Raw genomic sequence first — 19,053 nt, 5'->3', positions numbered from 1 at the left:
GTGTACCAGAGGGGCATCTGGCTGACCCAGTCGGTTAAGCATCCGACTCTTGGTTTTGACTCAGGTCATGATCTCACGGTTCATGGGTTTGCACTCCACATCGGGCTCCACAGCTGACAGTGCAGACCCTGCTTGGGATCCTCTCTCCCTCTCTTTCTGCCCCTCCCCGTCTTGCACCGTCTCTCTCTCAAAATAAGTAAATAAACTTAAAAATTTAGTGCACCAGAGCCAGCACTTTAGAATTGTTTTTTTTTTTTTTAAACGTTTATTTTTGAGACAGAGAGAGACAGAGCATGAACGGGGGAGGGGCAGAGAGAGAGGGAGACACAGAATCGGAAGCAGGCGCCAGGCTCTGAGCCATCAGCCCAGAGCCCGAGGCGGGGCTCGAACTCACGGACCGCGAGATCGTGACCTGAGCTGAAGTTGGACGCTTAACTGACTGAGCCACCCAGGCGCCCCTAGAATTGTTTTTTAAAACTGAGAGGCTGTCACATGCAGTAAGGCTGCGTATTGTTATGTCAAACACATCCGATTTCAGGTATATAGGTGTGTGTGGGCGCGTGGGGGCGGTAAAGATGTCAAATGCACATCTCGCTGGGGACGCGTGAGTGGTCTGTCGGGACCACCCCTCCTCTTCCTCACCCCTCGCCCCCCGGGGCCCCCCACAACACACGTGCACGGCGACACGTGCACCCAGCGACACCCCCACGTCGTCCCACCCGCCTACAGTTCCAGCCGGACCGCAGGAATTCCCACCCGACTGTGACCTCCTCTCCTCAGAATGCTACTACCTCTGCTGCTGGCCAGGCCTGCCTCATTTGGTGCCCAACGAATCTCTGTTGCACTTTCAGCTCGGGTCTTGGTTTTGGGGAGGGGGCGGGGGACGAGGGGCAGGTGGCTGTTGGGATTAGCGGAGCCCAGGAAGCAGGCTCGGAACCCCTGAGCGCTCTTGTCATGCTGGTGGTGGGCCGGGATGAGGGGACCTGTCCAGCAGCCACCCTTCTCACAGGCAGGCCAGGCTACACAGGGTCCTGGCGCAGCATTGAGTTTCACCCCTGCCAGTACAGCAGCAGCCTCTCACAGCCTTGGCCGTGTCCGCGCAATAGCAGAGAATCTAGCTGAAAAAATCAATACAAAAACAACCATTTTACCCAATCCTGTTTTTCACTGGCATCAGTGAACCCCAGGATGGTTCACGGCGTCGTACTTTGCCACTCAGAGACGAAAGGAGGAGGTGGGCTCACCCGGGACCTTGTTAAAAGGAGAATCTCAGCCCCCACCCAGGACCTAATGAATAAGAATCTGCATTTTGACAAGACCCCCAGAGACTCGTGCAAGCACTTCGAGTTTGAGGAGCCCCGATTCAAAACCGCCGTTCCCCTAACTAACTTGGCACCGGCTGCTGCGGCCAAGACATCGGTGAGCCATCGGTCCCCTCTGCGTAAGCCCTGTCTTCCACCGATTGTATTCCCCTCCTTTTGGCCATGAAACGTGCTTTGCTTTAGGAAGAGTGATTCTGAGTGTAGTTGTGTTCGGTTCTTACCCACATCTTTGGGAGGCAAAATAAAACGTGCTTGCCTACACCGGCCTTATCGGTGAATTTTTCTAACCCGCGATCCCAAAAGCCTGGGAACAACTAGCGAAAAGGAAGCCAAGAGTGTCTCACTGACGTGTGTGCCATCGAAAGCAGAACTGGAGAGCGAGCTCCACGTTAAGACCGGGGTGGGGGGCCAGCAATGTCTGCGTAATTGTGCATAGCTCCGGAAACTCCAAGAGGGGTTGCTCAGACACAGGCCCAGGAAGGGAGCAGGCCGGCTCGAACACGGCATTCCAGCCGCCAGGGATCCAGCCCCAGCCCAGGCTTGCCCATCCCCGCTGCACCTGTGCCCCTGGCACATCCACAAACTGGAAGATCGCCGCAAGAGCGTCGTGGGCTTACAAAATGGCACCTCCAGCCAGAGCAAGCTGGACGCAAAATCTGGTCAAAACAGGCCCAGCACCTGGGCCTCCATAAGAAGACAGCCTCCATAGCTGGAGACCCAAACACGTCCGGGTCTGTTTTCTCCAACATTCCTCCTGAGAACTGGAGGGCCTGTCACGAGCAGGAACCAAGCAGAAGGTGGAGAAATCATGCAATGGGGTGAAGAAGAGCATTCTTCCTGAGTTGATGGAGTACTTGGAGCGACTCTGTGATCCTCAGGAGGACCAGACAAGGGTCTGGCCTAGCGAGGAGGACAGAAACACCAGGAAGCAGACAGCACCTGAGCTGCGTGGCCCTTCAGAGGGAGAGATTCGGAGAATCCCAGGACACTGGGAAGCCCAGCTCCCTGCACAGGCATCTGGCCCTCTGGTCCTGACCGTCTTGACCGGAGCGGGCAGGCCCTCCTTCCCAGTGTCCTGGGATTCTCCGCATTCCGAAGCCCGCAAACAACAAAGGCAGTTTTGTGGCATTTCAGAACAAGCTTGGAAACTTTTAAATGTCAGAATGAATGATGTGGAAAGACTTGTGGGAGAAGCAAAGAGGCAGAGGCTGAGCTGGGAGAATGGAAAGGCTCGGGGGTGCCACAGGGGCCGCTGGTTAACACGTCTGTGCGGCTCAGAAGTCCTTTAATAAAAGGGATACTCAGAAGCAGAAAAACATCTTGAGCTGTCACGAGAGCCAGTGATGTGGCAAAAATGTGAAGATTAATGTGGTCCCGGCGGGGAAAGCTGGGGCGCACGTTATTGATTTTATTGAGGGTCTGCTGTCTGAGGGGGAGAGCATCTGATTTACACAAGGATGTCACAGAGCAAGGAGCGCTGTCACCCCATCTGACCTGGCCCCGGGATCGGTATCTGAAGACACATGCAGTTCTGTCTTGCTAAGAACGGGAGGCCCCGTGACCCGGAAGTTTCTCACACTGGAGGCCAGATTTGTCATTCGATCTCCACCATCCACGTTAGCCCCTTGAGAGGGGATGGGACACTCTGGCCTCTCCGAGTCCTTTATCGTTTGGGTGATGATGCGTCGTGCACCATGAGACAGGGCACAGGGAGGCCGGCCGCCCCCTGACCTCAGCCTTCTCATCTGTGAACGACAGGCCTAGGCCGAGTTAATGGTGACGTCCCATTTGCGAGATTATAGGAGCTGCAGAAATAAGAATGCTGATGTTGAACCTGCTGAACAGGAACTCATAATTCCAGCGTGTTCCAACCTCCAGAGAAGGCCTCACATACATTGTCTAAACCTCGTAACAGTCCCTCAAGTTAAAAAGTTCCATTTTATACAAGGAGAAATCGAGGCCCAGAGAGATAGAGGAACTCAGAACCAAGGTCGTCACAACCAGTCAGCGCTCCCTCTAAAACCTCAGCTAGCTGCAGGAAATGTCAGGCAAGAAGGTGGTCATGGCCAGGGCCGTGGACCTCAAGCGGTGGGCCTTCTCACTGTTCTCTCCCGCTAATAAAGGCTCAGCTATGCTCTCCTGCAAAAGCTCCTCTTGGCCCATGCCCTCTGGGGACATCCCCCAGCTTTCTTAGTCCCTAAGCCCCAAGAGGAAAGGAATTGTCTCTTCTCACTGGGGAGTGAGGTCTCCCCAGTGCCTGACTTGTGTTAAACAGAGATCTGGGACTGACCCCACCCATTCATCCGGATGCTCCAGTCCTGACCCTTCCCTTCAGATCCCTTTCTTAATTCTGACAGTTCCCACGGACCCCGTCCCAGCCCCAGTCCATCCCCACCCTGGCCCCAGAGCTGATGGTCAGCTTCACCCCTGCTGGGACTAGGATGTCACCCCCCACCCTCACTGAGCACTTCCTTGGCCCAGAGCCTGGATGCCCTGACCTTGATGATGGCAGCGGGGAGGACAAGGAACAGAGCCTCAGGGCCCTTACCTTCTGTCCTGTCACTAAACTACAGCCAGGGGCACCCTGGCTTAGCATCCGACTCTTGACTTTGGCTCAGCTCATGATCTCACAGCTTGTAAGTTCGAGCCCCACGTTGGGCTCTGTGCTCACAGTGCAAAACCTGCTTGGGATTCTCTCCCTCTCTCTCTCTGTCCCTCCCCACCACATGCGCGTGCATGCTCTGTCTCTCTAAGTAAATAAATAAACTTCTAAAAATAAGTAAAACAATAGAATAGAATAGAATAGAATAGAATAGAATAGAATAGAATAAAATAAACAAAATAAAATAAAATAAAATAAATAAATAAATAAAATAAAAGAAATAAAAGAAATAAAAGAAAAGAAAGAAAAGAAAAGAAAAGAAAAGAAAAGAAAAGAAAAGAAAAGAAAAGAAAAGAAAATATAGCCAGCCACCAGGACCAGAACGGGAATCAAAACCAGGGCCCAGGCCCCCGATGCTGCCACACTGTCTCTCTGCTGTGTATGTGTTTCTCCCACTCCCACTCCCACTCACAGTCACTGCTCAGACAACCAGGAACAGTGGCTGACCTCTGAGAACTCGCCCCCAGGCCTCCTCCCCCAGGCACCCTGCACCCCCATCTACACAGCCTCCCAGGGGGAGAGTGTCCTAGCTCGGTCATCGGCCATTAAGACAATAAACACACTTTAAGAAGACCCTCATCTCCCTCATAACCAACCCCCTCCTCGAGAACACGGAGACTGTGATCACTGCAAGTGGACAGCGGGACAGGCTGTCTCATCCTGTCTCACCCCGCAGCACCTCTGCCTGTGGGCAGGAAGGGGAGTGTGGGGCAGGCTCCGCGTCACCCGACATCCTGCCCGAGAGTCGTATCCAAGGCCTCCCAACTGCGCGATCACCTGCCTGCACCCACACCCGCACCTGGCTCCCCCCACACAGTGCCAGGTGACCTCCACAGCTAATGCGCCCACTGGTCCAAACCTCAAAAGCACCCCAATCGGCAGTAACCTGGGCAATCGGTGCATCACCTCCGCCCAGCTCCCGATCACTAGGTGCACCGGTCACGGCCATGACCACCGTTTGTGCAACTTCCCGCTGAGCAGCAGCATTGACCACCTGAGGTGCCCTGGCCTTCCCAAGGCACGTGTGTACGTGAGGTTGACACGCCCAATCCTCCTTCAGAGAAGGGACCGCAGCAAAGCAGCCGCTCCGGAGCAAAGCTGCAGCAGGCGAGGACCACCACCGCCTGGCTCTCGGGACACCACGGGTCCCCGTCCGGGAAAAGTGACCGCGGCAACTGATTCCTTCCAGTGCATGTGCCCCGGACATCAGGTTAAGAGGGAGGAGGCCAAGGGGCACCTGGGTGGTTCAGTTGGTTGAACGTCCGACTTCGGCTCAGGTCATGATCTCGAGGTTCATGAGTTCAAGCCCCACGTCAGGCTCTCTGCCATCAGCCTGTCAACACAGAATCCCACTTTGGATCTCTGTCCCACTCTCTCTGCCCCTCCCCACACTTGCGCTCTCCCCAAAATAAGTAAATCTTGAAGGAAAAGAAAAGAAAAGAAAAGAAAAGAAAAGAAAAGAAAAAAGAAAAGAAAGAGGAGGGAGGCCAAACACCCCTTTAGCTGAGTGCAGACAAAACTCAGTGGCACTGCCTGCCCTGGATAAGGGACAGTGTCCACCTCTCCAAGGCCCAAGGCTACCGGGGCAAGCCACCGAGGCGCCAGCCTGTGCCCAACAGTCTCTAGGCCTCCCGCTGTCCCAGAGTCAGTTTTCCCAACACGTTCACCAAAAAGTCATCTTACCGTGGGATAAACTGGGTGAAACACAGACACAATCCGCTCTAAAGAACCTTGCTTCTAGCAGTCATGGGCGACCGTGAGGCTGGCAGTCAGCCCCAGCCACGAGCCGCCTGCCAGAGGAGGGCCTGTCCCCACCATGAGGCTGAAAGCGAGGCTCCAAATGGGCCTCCCCCTGCCACAGGGTGGGATGCAACAGTGTCTTCCCGGAGGCAGCGTCAGCCGTCTAGCACGGAGCCAGACCTGGAAAGAACCGGGCAGAGGAGGTGGCCACAGTCCCCTCGTTAGCCTGAGACAATGAAGGAGACCAGCCAAGCCAGCCTGCCTCTGGGGCGGGGGTGCAGACAGAGCCCGATGTGGGGCTCGAACCCATGAATCGTGAGATCACAACCTGAGCCAAAGTCGGACGCTCAACCGAGTGAGCCACCTCATAGGAGGGGAGCACAGGCTCAGAAGCCCCTGCTCCCCCACCCCCTGCTGAGGGAACCGTCCGACGGGCCTGAATTTGGCCCTGATGCTTCCAGCAGCAGCTAGAGAATGGGGAGAGCCAGGGCCAGGTGGACCTCGGCCTGCTGCACACCCTTGTCAGGCCTTAACACCCCCACCTTCTGTGCCGGCTGCCACATCCATGAAATGGGATAATAGCTCCTACCAAATGCCTAGGACACTTGGAAATAATGCATGCAAAGCACCCAGCTCAGTGCCTGGCATGCGGCGGGTATTCATAAGCAGTAAGCACCATCAGCGTAAGGTGACTTCTCCAGCAAAGCAGTGCTGACGTCTCTGGCTCGAAGAAGCACCCCTGAGTCTCAGGGGCGTCTGAGTCCACGACAGAGTGATGAGCCTTGCGGGACAAAGGATGAAATGCTGATGGTCTGAGTAGGGCAGGGGGGGCACAGGGCCCAAAAGCCTCCTCCTGCTCCTTCCTGTCGATCTGCTCAGAGCAGATGCTGAGAGAAGCAAGCAGATCACTCCTGCCCCAGCCCCCCTGACCTCCTCCCCCGCCCTGGATTCCTTAGGGGACATTCCCACCCCGTCCCCACAAGGCAGCCCTCAGTGGCTCCCTCACAGGTACTGCTGGGCGCTTAGGAGTGCAGGGCCCCGATCTTTAAAGAACCACTGCCACACTCTGGCAAATGCACGCAAATCCTCTCTGGTGCTCTGGGCCTGTAGGACAGCCATTGAGTGTCCTGTGCTTATGAAAGCCCAAATCCAAACAGGGCCGAGGCCAGGCCAGCCCTCAGTAAGTCCCAGGCATGCATCAGCAGAAGGGTCACCGGCAGTGAGCTAAGAGTGGCTCCTTGTGGGACCAGAGCACCTGCAGGCCCAGGGCTGAGGAAGAAGACACACGGGGTGAGTGGTGTGGCCCCGCGGAACATCCGGATGAGCAAATGGAGGATGTAGATGCTGACAGCCGGAGGGACTTTCAGGAAGACTCAAGTCTACCCCGTACCCTGGGAAGGGGCTCAGAGAGCCCACCCGATGGACCGGCGACAGCACCTAGCGGAGCTCCCCTCTGGGGCCACAGTGGGGAGCTTCGGGCAGCCAGCTGGACCCACCGTGCCCCAGACTCGGCCCGGGCCTGGCTGCTCAGGACGCCTGCCCAGGAATCTGATTCGCTGAGAGACTCGGTCTCTTCCTAGAGAACCAGCATGAGAAGTGCACACTGGGGAAGCAGTCCCGCCTTCCTCCGTGTGGATTAGGAAGCAGAAAGTCTGCAGAGAGGGCTCAGGACAACAAACGTAAGAGCTTTGCAAGAGACAGAGAACAGAAACTAATAGAGACACTCCCAGCCTCCCCACCGACTTTGTGAGCTACCTGATGTTTTTCTAAGAAACGCTTTTTTTTTTTTTTTTTTTTTTTAACTTAACGACGTTTGATGTTTGGTGTTTGCAGCAACAACAACAGCAGCCAACAAAAACCCAGACTGGCCATGCGTGTCATCACAGCGAATTCCCGTAACATAACCCTACAGGGCAAAACTGTTATTTGCCTTGAAGACACAAGAAAACGAAGGCAAGCTTTCCAGAGCTTCGATCTGCTCCTGGACATTCAACCTTGGAAACCCACTGTCTTCACTACAGTGTCGTATGCCTCTCTGAGGTTACCTCCCCTCAAACATAAAGAAAGGAAATTGAAGGTGATGTCGCCCACATCTAAGTTTCTGCTACTGCTGACACATCTGTGCTCACTCTAGGATGCAGCCATTGCGAAGGCGGCGTGCCGGGAAGGAGAATGGGCCCACCGGCCCTGAAGCGGCTGCAGAGAATGGCCATGACCCCTCTGAGTCCAAAGCCAACGCCACCCCCCGGAAGGGAGCAAACACGCCCTCAAACGGTGGCCCACCCTCAAGTCTCCATTGCTCAGGCCTTAGCTCCTGGTTCACGTTTCTCTCGTGGCCCTGAGCACACGTGACCATAATCATCTGCTTGTGTTCCTTGTCTCCAGCTAGATGATGAGCTCAGTGATCGGGGAGAGACCACTTGCTGGGCGGTCTTTGCATCTGCTGCAATGCGTTGTGCACAAGCAGGCCCTCACTAAATGTTTGTTGAGTGAATAATGCACATGAATAGGCACGTCTCCTACTACGAACTTAGGGAATTATATGGGTAGTGATGGCAAGGGAAACAGTGAAGCCGGAAGGCTAGGACGTTGCACTACCTACAACTGACACTAGATGGCACTCAAGCACACCAAGAAAGTGCTTCTGAGAAAGACCAGATGTGTGTTTTTTGTAGAGGGTTTTTAAGGAACGTCGTACATGTTGGCCTATAAGGACTCCCTGAGTGAAAATCTGTCTTGCACAGATGAGCCAGCCTCAGCAGGACACACTGTACTAATCAAGGTTCTCCAGAGAAATAGAATCAACAGGATATGTATACAAAGAGATTTCTTACAGGGAATTTACTCCTAGAAACATGGAGGCTGACAAGTCCAAAATCTGCAGTGTGGGCTGGCAGGCTAAAGATCCAGGAGAGCCGATGGTGCAGATGAAGTCCAAAGGCCATCTTGTGGCAATCCCTCTTACTGAAAGAGGCAGGTTTTTTTGTTCTATTCAGGCCTTCAACTGATTGGATGAGGCCCACCCGCATTAGGGAGAGCAATCGGTTTTACTCAAAGTTCACCAATTTAAATGCTAATCTCATCTGGGATGCCTGGGTGGCTCAGTTGGTTAAGGGTCTGACTCTTGATTTTGGCTCAGGTTCATGAGATCAAGCCCCACATCAGGCTCTGCAAAGACAGCACAGAGCCTGCTTGGGATTCTCTCTCTCCTCTCTCTGCCCTTCCCCTACGCATGTTTTCTCTCTCTCTCTCTCTCTCTCTCTCTCTCTCTCTCTCAAAATAAATAAATAAACATTTAAAAATAAAAGATAAAACAGGAGTGCCTGGGTGGCTCAGTCGGTTAAGCGTTCAATTCTTGATTTCGGCTCAGGTCATGATCTCATGGTTTGTGGGTTCAAGCCCTGTGCAGGCTCTACACTGACAGTGTGGAACCTGCTTGAGATTCTCTCTCTCCCTTTCTCTCTGCTCCTCCCCTGTTCTCACTCTCAAAATAAATAAATAAACATTAAAATGTTTTTTTAAATAAAAAAATAAATGCTAATTTCATCCCAAAATACCCTCCAGTCGACACATAAAATCAATCTTTCTCCTTCTCTCTCTCTCATCCTCTCCTAACAACTGTAATGAGGGCAAAGTGCTAGAACAAAGATCTGTTTCACCCCGAAGAAATCCAAAGGCCACATCGATCAGTCAGTTCTTCCCACGTGCACCTCCCAGAAAGCAACGCAGGAAACGTGACGCATGAGCCTAGTTATAAAGTAAGCTTCTGAGGGCATTCTTCTAACCTACCTGGCTTAACTACACTGTTTGCAGATTTTTAGGCGATGTTTCAAAATTAGCTGATCATCCCCGAAGGCCTGTGAATTGACTGTAAGTAATTTAATTGGAGATGAGCAAGTGGGAAGACAGAGAGAGAAATTTTCCTCTCGTAGCTAACACAGCTAAAATCCCAGATAGGAAAGAGCCATTAGTATATTCGCTAATTGGAGTCATGTTTACAATCCTGTTGTCAACTGGCAACATTTGCTTGTTTCAAGGAAGTCTCCCCGGGTTTTGTGTAATTGTTACAACCTCTACAGAAGGCAAGTCCTGGGTGTAGCCCCTGACTGGGCAATTTCATAAATGATCCTTGCCCAAGCAAAGCACACATTTATTTTAGCTGCTACATTATTTTCTTCCACCATGAAACAGTCCATGGCACTGCCATCAGTCGAGTTGCGGTATTCTTTCCCGTTGAGAGTAGACAACTCTTCTCAGGGGGAAAAAAAAAAAAACCCTTTAATCTGTGTTTATGCATTATCATAGCATAATAAAAGACCTTTAGCATAATAAAAGTTAGCAAAATAAAAGACCTTTTGCTTAAAGCGAAATCAGTCCATTTGTGACAGACTCACAAAAACTACCGAAGTATGAAAAACCACGTGTCATCAGGAGATCCACTGTACTTTGCAACCCAATGTTTGAAACAAGGCTTCTGACTATATAAGATGAATAATGGCCTAGTGGGGTGTCTGTGCTGGAAGAAAGCCATCGCGGCCTGGAGAGACAAAGCAGCCGAAAATGTTCTTTATTGTGGTGATGTCCTTCTACCATGGCAGGCGACCTAAGGCCTATTCTTACCAGGTCACATCCTAGTCCCCAACAGAAGGCTGAAACAACTAAGACCAATTCTAAGCAACAGTCCTCACCTTGGAGAGGCGACTGCTGTCCACTCACATATGTTCTGGGAAGCCAAAAGGATGCTCAACAGACCACACGACTCCAAGTCCAAAATACTGAAGTCCACGGGCGCCTGGGTGGCTCAGTGGGTTAAGCGTCCGACTTCAGCTCAGGTCATGATCTCACGGTCTGTGAGTTTGAGCCCCACATTGGGGCTGACAGCTCAGAGCCTGGAGCCTGCTTCGGATTCTGTGTCTCCCTCTCTGTCTGCCCCACCCTTGCTCATACCCGATCTCGGTCTCTCTCAAAAATAAATAAACATTAAAAAAAGGGTTTTTTTTAAATAAAATAAAATACTGAAGTCCAGACCATAAGAATAACACAAGAGAGAGACTGAACAGATCATACAGGAAAGGTTACAAATCATTTCCTTCCTACAGTCAAATTAGTCTCCTATACGGCTTTTCCAGAAAAAAATAAAATAAAATAATAATAATAATAATGCTGGCCATTACTAAGGTGCAAATAGGACCCTCTGGAGAGGAAAATATCCCAAGCAGGAGTAAGACCAAAAGGTGCCCTCCTCCCCCTCACTTTGGGGGATCAACAGTTCCCTGCAGGTACTCTGTAAACTTGAAGTTTAGGAGTGGGGAGGAAGGGGTCACCAGGTCAACATTTTCTCTTCCCGAAGCAGCGGTGACATTTGTCAGGAAGGCTCCCTGCAGGGGCCAAGGGAGCGGCTCTCTGGCCAGCCCTCCGCTCAACACCTGCAGCTGCTGGCCGGTCTGGCTGGGCTCCCGCTTCGTCAACCGGCAAGCCCAGGAGAGCAGGGCAGGGGCCCGGCCAGCGCCACACCCGCCCGGCCTAAACAGATGTGCTTCCTCCGCTTGTCAACACGGGAAAAAGAATGGAGTGTGAAACCCTCAGGATCTGTGAGAAACTACGTGGTCTGGGAGGAAAACCTCGGAAAACCTTTTTGATGCAAAAACCATTGTGAAATGGGTTTCGGCGAGAGCAGGATTCCACTTTCCCCGCTGTGCAAGGCGCTCTCTTGCAGTCGGGCAGGAACGCTGGCGTCACCATCCGATCCGGCTCGCTCCTCTTCCACAGAGTCAGGCTGGGGCGGGGAGGGCTCGCAGATGACTCTAAAAGAGAAACAGAACTAAATTCCAAGTGTCTCGACCCTTTGTTCTGACTAATTGATGATGTGGTGGCAGTGGATTGTTTGCCTTTCCGAGTTCAGCTTCGCTGCCTCCCTCCAGGAGTACACAGTGAAATGTGATGGCGGTGCTGCTCCCAGCCTCCCGGATATTCTGATAGTTTCGTATTTAACTGCAAAGAAAGGGCAGCAGGCCATATGGTGTCTCTAGGCAGACAAGGGATAAGAGCTCTTGTTGGAGATGGACAGAGAAAACGGAGGAAGTGGACAGCTTAAAATGAGCCTCGGAATCGTTTTGTCTGCTGTTGATCCTTCCTTACCGTTTAATCCTGATGAGCTAGCAGTCTGTAAACAAGACTTTCCCTTTTGCCTTGGCCACCAGGAAGCTCAGAGCTACACTCTGGGTTCAATGATAGTAGCTTTCCTTGGCCGAAGCTTTCTCTGCGTGGCGTTATTGCAAATAATTTCTGGATGTAGGTAGGAAGACAGCATTTGTGATATTCTGGCTATCCGCCATCTATTCCCCTCCTTTTGTTAACTAGATACCAAATTCCCTCCAGGAAACTATGTTTCCCTAGCCCTAGCCCATGCGCTTCGGGGAGAGGGTCCCGCCTCCATCTCAGGGGAGAGGCACATAACCTAGACACAGGCCAGTCCGTTGCTCTATCCTCTATCTCCCTCTCCACACGGCATTGGGTTACAGGTGGGCAGATGAGCCGGTGAGATACCAAGGACATTTTGCCAGGAATCAGGGGACTGACGTCGTTCCCACTGGACTTGAGGTTGGAAAGACGCTAGTCTAAAGCCCTTACTGCTGTACCACGACCACAAGGGAAGCATCTGCCTGAAAATGGAGCTAAAGCTCGAGGATTCGTCCCTGCAGGACAAAGGGAGACGGGAAAGAAGGTCCAGGCCCATCCCGGTACCTGATGCTCACCGGCCCCGTCTAGGAGACAGCAGAGCCCCGTTCCGCTACAGCATGATCTGGATTTCCGCTACAGCATGATCTGGATCCACTGGATCTCACAGTGGAAAGCATCCCAACTGACACAGGAGGTAGAGGCAAAAAGCCCACGCTCCGTTTTCTCTTACTGTGAGAATACTATGCGGTGGGGGCAGGAATTTTGAAAACCACAGGAAACCATAAGAAAAAAAAAAAAAATCACCCCAGATCCCACAACCTAGAGAAAACAGCAAAATGGACTTCCCAGAATTTACTTTGAAGCCAGGGGGAAGAAAACACCATTCGTGAACACCTTCAAACACGCCGTCACACTGAACCCGACAGCATCTCGAGCTATCCCATTTAAGCCACATGGAGGGAGAGTCATTATTTCATTTCTGTTTAGCTTTGGCACATAGCTCTGTCAGGCTTCTGAGTTCAACTTAAACTTTTTTATCAACCTCCAAGTTCAAAAGGCGTTAATCTGGCCCCGCACCAAAAGCCTTTTGGCCAGAAACAGCTGAGCTGTTTGAGAGCACCTCCGAAGGGCTGCATTTCAGGCCGACCTGTCATCTCTCAGGAGCCACGATGGGAGCAGCGCGCCCACGCTGCTGCCGCTGTGGTTCTCTGCACGGGCCTGGCAGGTAAGCCGGGCCCCACCCCCCACCCCCAGGACCGCAGGGCCCTCGCTGGCCGTCTGGGGTCCTCTGGCTCGGCGGGCAGCCACGATCGGGCAGGTGGCTTTGAATCGACGCTACTGCAGCTGGTATCCCACAAATGCTGCCAATCATGCTTTCTGTTACTCTTCCATTACTAGTATTTTTCAAACATACAGAAAGAATACAGTATAACAAACACACACGCATCGCTTCCATTTTACAATCGTTTACGTTTTGCCAGCTTTGCTTCATTTATTTCTTTTCTTGCTGAAGTGTGCAGTTTTGAGGGGGTTTTTTAAATTTATTTTTGAGGGAGTCAGAGAGAGGCACAGAGGATCCGAAGCAAGCTCTGTGCTGACAGCAGAGAGGGCGACGTGGGGCTCGAACTCACAAACCGTGAGACCGTGACCTGAGCCAAAGTCGGACGCTCAACTGACTGAGCCACCCAGGCGTCCCTGAAGTGTTTTAAGGTAAACTACAGACATATTACACACGGGTGTGTCTGACTGCTCCTTCGCAGTGCAATTTCCTCTTTTAACTTCCGATTCACATTAAATATCTAAGGAGGACAATGTAAAATGATTGCCACCATTTATAAAATACCCGCACTTCACGAATTGCTCCATTCATTCATTCTTTCATTGGCCAGTATTTATTGAGCACCTATTAGGCCACAGTTCGAAGCCCCGGGGATACAGTGACACACAAAACCGGGGGTGGGCAGGACCCCAGCTCTCACGGATGGAGGGCTTCTTCTGTGGTGGAGATGGGCATTAAATAGATCAACAAAGTAGCGTGGAACCAGAGTGATGGGGGAGGTGGTGAGGACGGACTGGATTCAGGGCCACCTAGTGTATGCAGTCCACAGGGTTTTTGGACAGACCGGATGTGAGGTGTGAGAGAAAAAGAGGGGTCAAGGATGACGGACATTTTTGGCCTGAGTGTCTGGAAGCCTGAAGGAACCATTCGTTAGGATGGAGATGACCCCAGAGACAGCGCTGCAGGATTTTCTACCTCAGTATCGGGACGCGTCGTCTTGCCCCTTCGAAGAATAAAGTGGTGAACGCAACATGAGCGGCGGCAGACAAAAGTTCCTGAGACCGTAAGATCAGAAAGGAAGAATAGTAGGAGAGCTCTCTTGACAGAGAGGCGACATTCAAAAGTGAACGCCCGCGAGTAGAGGCAAGGGTCCTGGTTTCCCACGGTTCCCCTTCGTTCCTTCTCAGGGTCGACCTTTACTGGCTGGAAAACGCTAGGTGTTGGGTTGTCCTTTCCTGATTGGCTCATTTTCATCATACAAGGAGAGGTCTGTGGCCATGCCGGTCCCCGTGGGTCATCGTTTTCTGGTCTACTTATTTTTAGTCAGGTCTCTTGTCAAATTCCCGAGGGAAACCCGAGGGGGAGTAGGTGGGGTCTGTGACATTCTCTTGCCTGAGGGGGTCTGCTGTGGTCAGGCTCTCCCAGCATTGTTCCAAACGCTGTGTTTTTCCCCACCCAGGGACCTCCGGTCCTAATCTTTCCCTCTCTGCCTCTTTTAGCCTATCTTTTCCTATCCTAACAGCAGATCTGGAGGGGAAGATCGCAAGTTCAGTTTGGAATGCCAAGTCTGAGAGGTCATGCAGGAAGCTGGCTCTCTTTGTCTGGAGTTTAGTGGCGACGCGGAGGCTGGAGACGCGACTCTGGACTGGTCAGCATCTACAGATCCTATCTTCAGCCCCGGGACTGCGTAAGAGCACTAAGGAGCGAGTAACTGGCAAAGACATCCAAGGACTGAGCCCTGGACACTGGGAAATAGCAGCCAGCGTGGGGAGAAAGACTCCAGCATGTAGTGTCCTGAAGCCAAGAGAACAAAAGTTTTCCAGAAGGGAGCGATCCTGTCCAGTAGTGCTGATAGGCCGTCGCAGATAAAGACTGAGAACTGACCCCAGAATTCAGCACCGAGGAGGTCACCGGTTTCCTTGGCAAAAGCTGCCTGGGTGAAAGGGCCAGGACAAAAGTCTGATAGGTGGGTCATGGGAGAAGTGGAGACAGCGGCTATGAACAGCCCTTTAGAGACATTTTGCTGTAACGTAAAAGTGAGCAGAAATGGGATGCCAGCTGCAGGGGACAAAGGGTCAAGAGGTTTTGTTAAGACGGGATAAATTACAGCATGTCTCTGCTACTGGAAATCTCTAGCAGCGAGGGGGAGATGATGCGGAAGGCAGGATGCACGACTGCAGCAAGGCCGACCAGTGGTCCAAAGCCAATGCCCCGCCACCCCCCACCCCCCGCTCTGAGAGGTGCGCCCACAGTGTTGGGGGGATGGGCGTGGATACGTAGATGGTGGGTGCAGTCGGGGTTTTCGTTCTGTGAGGAGACACTACCATCCTCTTTGGAAATGAATCCGAGGAAGCTCCAAGAAGTGAAGTCCTTAGTAAGTTGCAAATCTGGAACCCAAGACCCAAGTCTCTGGTTCCAAAATCTGTCCCACCACGGCTGCCCCTCTATTTTTGCGCAGAACTGGGAAGTTAAGGAGTTAAAGAAACCCTCTGCCATGTTTTTTACTCTTTGCCTTTTACACAAAACATAGGTTGCTTTGAGGCACTTTGAAGCTCACGTTGGAATGAGGCCTCTTTGACAAGTCAGGGATCCTTCCGACTAGTGTCCTGTATTTCACATTCTCATTTGGCCTCCGCTCCCATGTAACATTCAAATTTATGGGGCTCTGAAACAAGAGACTTGGCAAAATGTTATCCTGGTACAATTTCCCGGATGCACTTTTATTTCCCCCTAAAAATATCCACGTTCAAGTATTTTCGCTTTGCCCTTGACGATCTGTGTGCACTTTGTACAGAATCTCAGCTCCGGGCTGGGGGAGGCGGGGGTCTCAGTTCCGCTCCTGAGCGCCGGGCGCGGGGACAGGGCCGCCGGCCGGAGCACCGCCACTAGATGGCGCCAGAGCCCTCCTTCGCTCTGACTCCTGCCGGCTGCGAGTTCTCTGGGGGACCGCGGTCGGGACAGGCGCCGCTCACCACCCGCCGGCCTGGTCGGGCCTGGCGGCCCCTTCCCCAACTTGGAACTGCAGAAGGGGTCAGCTCGACGCCCGCTGTCTTCTCCGTCCACTTCTGGACTTAAAGCAGACACGGGTCGTCCGCTACCTGGCAGACGATCTCCGAGCAAACAGGGTCAGAACAGCGATGGCTGTGCAAAATTTGGATGGAATGCTGGGAGGAAGGAGGAATGTGGTTTTGTAAACATATTACCTGATACATACTTTGCTGATACTTGCCTATCAGAAAGCCTGGTCCAGTGTCCAATAACTCGGCTGCCTCGAGCCCTATGCAATGGAGATTGAATTTCCATGTGGCCCAGCTGGCAGCTTTTAAAGCATTTTCAGATGAGGCATATGTATACACACAGCTCACCTGTTACTTTTGTCTCATGGGGTCACATCACAAGGGCACAAAATATGACCCGCTTGCAGGTGCTTGAAAGAGAAGTTTGTGGCTGACAAATCCATCCCTGAAAAACTCCTGTGTGCCTCCAGGACAGCAAGCAAGTCAGGTGTCCTATCTCCACAAATGAATAATATGGTCTGTAATTAGACTAACCCAGAACCCTTTGAAAACTGGTTAGGGGAGATGTTTTTTCTTGACTTGACGAGAGCTTATTCCTCTAACTGTAGGATATCTGTCAAGTGCTTTTCAGCATGGAATGAACCACTGAAAAGTTTTAAAATCACAAACTATTTTAATCGCTTTAAATCACAAATTATTTTAAACAGGTCGGGGTTTGTAAGAATTGGTTACGATGGGTGTCTTCCAAGCATACTCTGACTCTAGGGCTGGCTTAGCTGTTTCCTGAAAACATCTTTATCACGTACCTTTTTTTTTTTTTTTTTAAAGATCTCAGTTATAAGTAATCTCTACCCCGAGTGTGGGGTTTGAACTCATAAACCTGAGATCAAGAGTCACGTGCTCTACTGACTGACCCAGCCAGCCCCTCCTTATCGCAGACCTTAAGTCCCTCTGAGAAGGAAGTTTGTGTATCTTTGTTTTGGGAGAGGACAGCTGTGGTAAAGGAAGAGTATAATTGAAGAGATGAACCTTTATGGTGCCAAGTATTTTGTGTTGCTCAGGACACAGGGACCTATGTCCTTTCTTTTTTTGTTTTCTCTTTTTTGAGATGGGGGGGGGGGGTCTCATAGTCTCATAGGTTTGACTAACAGCATTTTCTGTCAGGCTCCACAAAATTGTTTTAACTAACGTCTTTTTAATTAATTCAGTTAGCTTTTACTGAAGTGCCCGTCTCGTGCTAGAACCCAAGCTAGGCACCAGAGGTGTCGCAATGAACAGAAGTAGCAAAACAGCACGGCCGTACTAGAGCTTACCTCCTTCCAAAGGAAGTTTTTAAACACACATCCTGTTGAGATGAGGACATTTATATCAGTTTGCTGTCCTCAAAGCATTGTGATGTAGTGTGGCTCAGATACAAACCAGGAAGATGAGCCTGAATGCATTTTTTTTTAATGTTTATTCATTTTTGAGAGAGACACAGAGCATGAGTGGGAGGGGCAGAGAGAGAGAGAGAGAGAGAGAGAGAGAGAGAGAGAGAGAGAGAGACAGAATCTGAAGCAGGCTCCAGGTTCTGAGCTGTCAGCACAGAGCCTGACGTGGGGCTCCAACCGACGAACTGTGAGATTATGACCCAAGCCAAAGTGGGATGCTCAACCAAGTGAGCCACCCAAGCATCCCAAGTCTGGATGCATCTTAATCACTAACTCAGTGATGCTGAACAAATCACTGGATCCTTCCATGCCTCCCTCTGTCACTGTGTCCTTTGTTAATATCCTTACCTTCCTCAGCTTTGTGAATTCAATGATATAACACCTGACCTGTCAAAACATTACACAGATGCAGTTTGTTTTTACAAAATACACTGTTTTTTATGTTATAACAGTACCTAAAGGGAGCATAAGATAAAGGAACATGATTACAAATGATTCTTAAAACAGAGGACTTGAAAGATTAGGCTAAAATTCTAACAGAGGATATCATTAACTCTCAGCTCTTACTGCTCTGAAGCACAATCTGAGGAATCCAGAATATTCTAAATATCCGTTAAAGGATCAGAGGTGAGGAATGTGGTTAGCCCTGAAAAGGTCCCTGACCCCCTGGCAGCCAGCCTCCCTTGGAGAATAGCTTCAGGCACATCTTTTTGCATGCAAGGACCGGCATGCCCGACCTGTTGGATGAAAACCAACACTGGGAGCTGGAGCCGCACGGATCTGACCAAGCTGAAGGCCGCGGGGCGGGGCGGGGCAGGGCGGGGGAGGTGACACAGAAAATCAACTGGCCTGAGGTGTCTCAGTGTGGGACTCTGTCCAAACACAGAGACATTTCAGAATGTCTTTCAGGAGGTACGATGAACGTGAGACACAGAGCTAACAGGACACTAGACGTGACCTGAAGGAAGATGTGCTGTCTAGGCGGCCAGAGGTGTACAACGCGTTCCAGACGAGTCTGTGGAACTGAGTGAATGGCTTCCCCTGGTGTTGAGATGACTTTGTGTTTTCCAGTCTCCCTGCTTCCCCCAGCATCCTGATGATGCCATCACAGTCAGATCTGTAGGCCCTTTTGCAGAAGGGAAGTTACACATTACAAAAGGAAGAACATGGAAATTCTGCACATTTCCTGTTGAATGTCCCCCTTTATTCAGAAAGCAGGCTGGCCGGCCATTTTGTTTCTATTAGAGAATCAACAGAAATATACTCAACTCACAGGCCCAAATCAACGGACGACAATTTCGCCACATGGAAATTACAAGTCAGAACACCCCCCTGTCCACTCACTTCCCCCTCTCCATGGACGTTTGGTGTACCTGTGTCTACTCTCAAAATCAAGGACTATGGGTCCCGGAGCATTTGGGAA

The 19,053-nt window shown here is 51.3% G+C and overlaps 1 protein-coding gene across 2 annotated transcripts in view; it reads right to left on the bottom strand.

Annotated features, from left to right (window-relative positions):
- Nucleotides 1-9,858: 9,858 nt before the first annotated feature.
- TOMM20 (translocase of outer mitochondrial membrane 20) overlaps nt 9,859-19,053 on the bottom strand; it is a 35,999-nt gene continuing 26,804 nt past the window's right edge. The window contains exons 5-6 of one of the 2 annotated variants that reach the window (XR_007145306.1): nt 10,413-11,528; nt 9,859-9,973 (exon numbers count right to left, since the gene is read on the bottom strand). Coding sequence is in view for 1 of the 2 variants with exons in the window: in XM_047825052.1 (XP_047681008.1) it covers nt 11,496-11,528 (33 nt within the window). In the remaining variant the exon portion in view is untranslated. Of the gene's footprint in view, nt 11,529-19,053 lie in introns of both variants that reach the window. The other variant, XM_047825052.1, reaches the window with a different exon arrangement.

This window comes from Prionailurus viverrinus, chromosome D2, assembly GCF_022837055.1.
Source record: "Prionailurus viverrinus isolate Anna chromosome D2, UM_Priviv_1.0, whole genome shotgun sequence".
In the NCBI taxonomy this organism is placed as follows: Eukaryota; Metazoa; Chordata; class Mammalia; order Carnivora; family Felidae; genus Prionailurus; species Prionailurus viverrinus.
The sequence above is the reverse complement of the archived record's forward strand: the minus strand, read 5'-3'. Positions and strand labels throughout refer to the sequence as shown.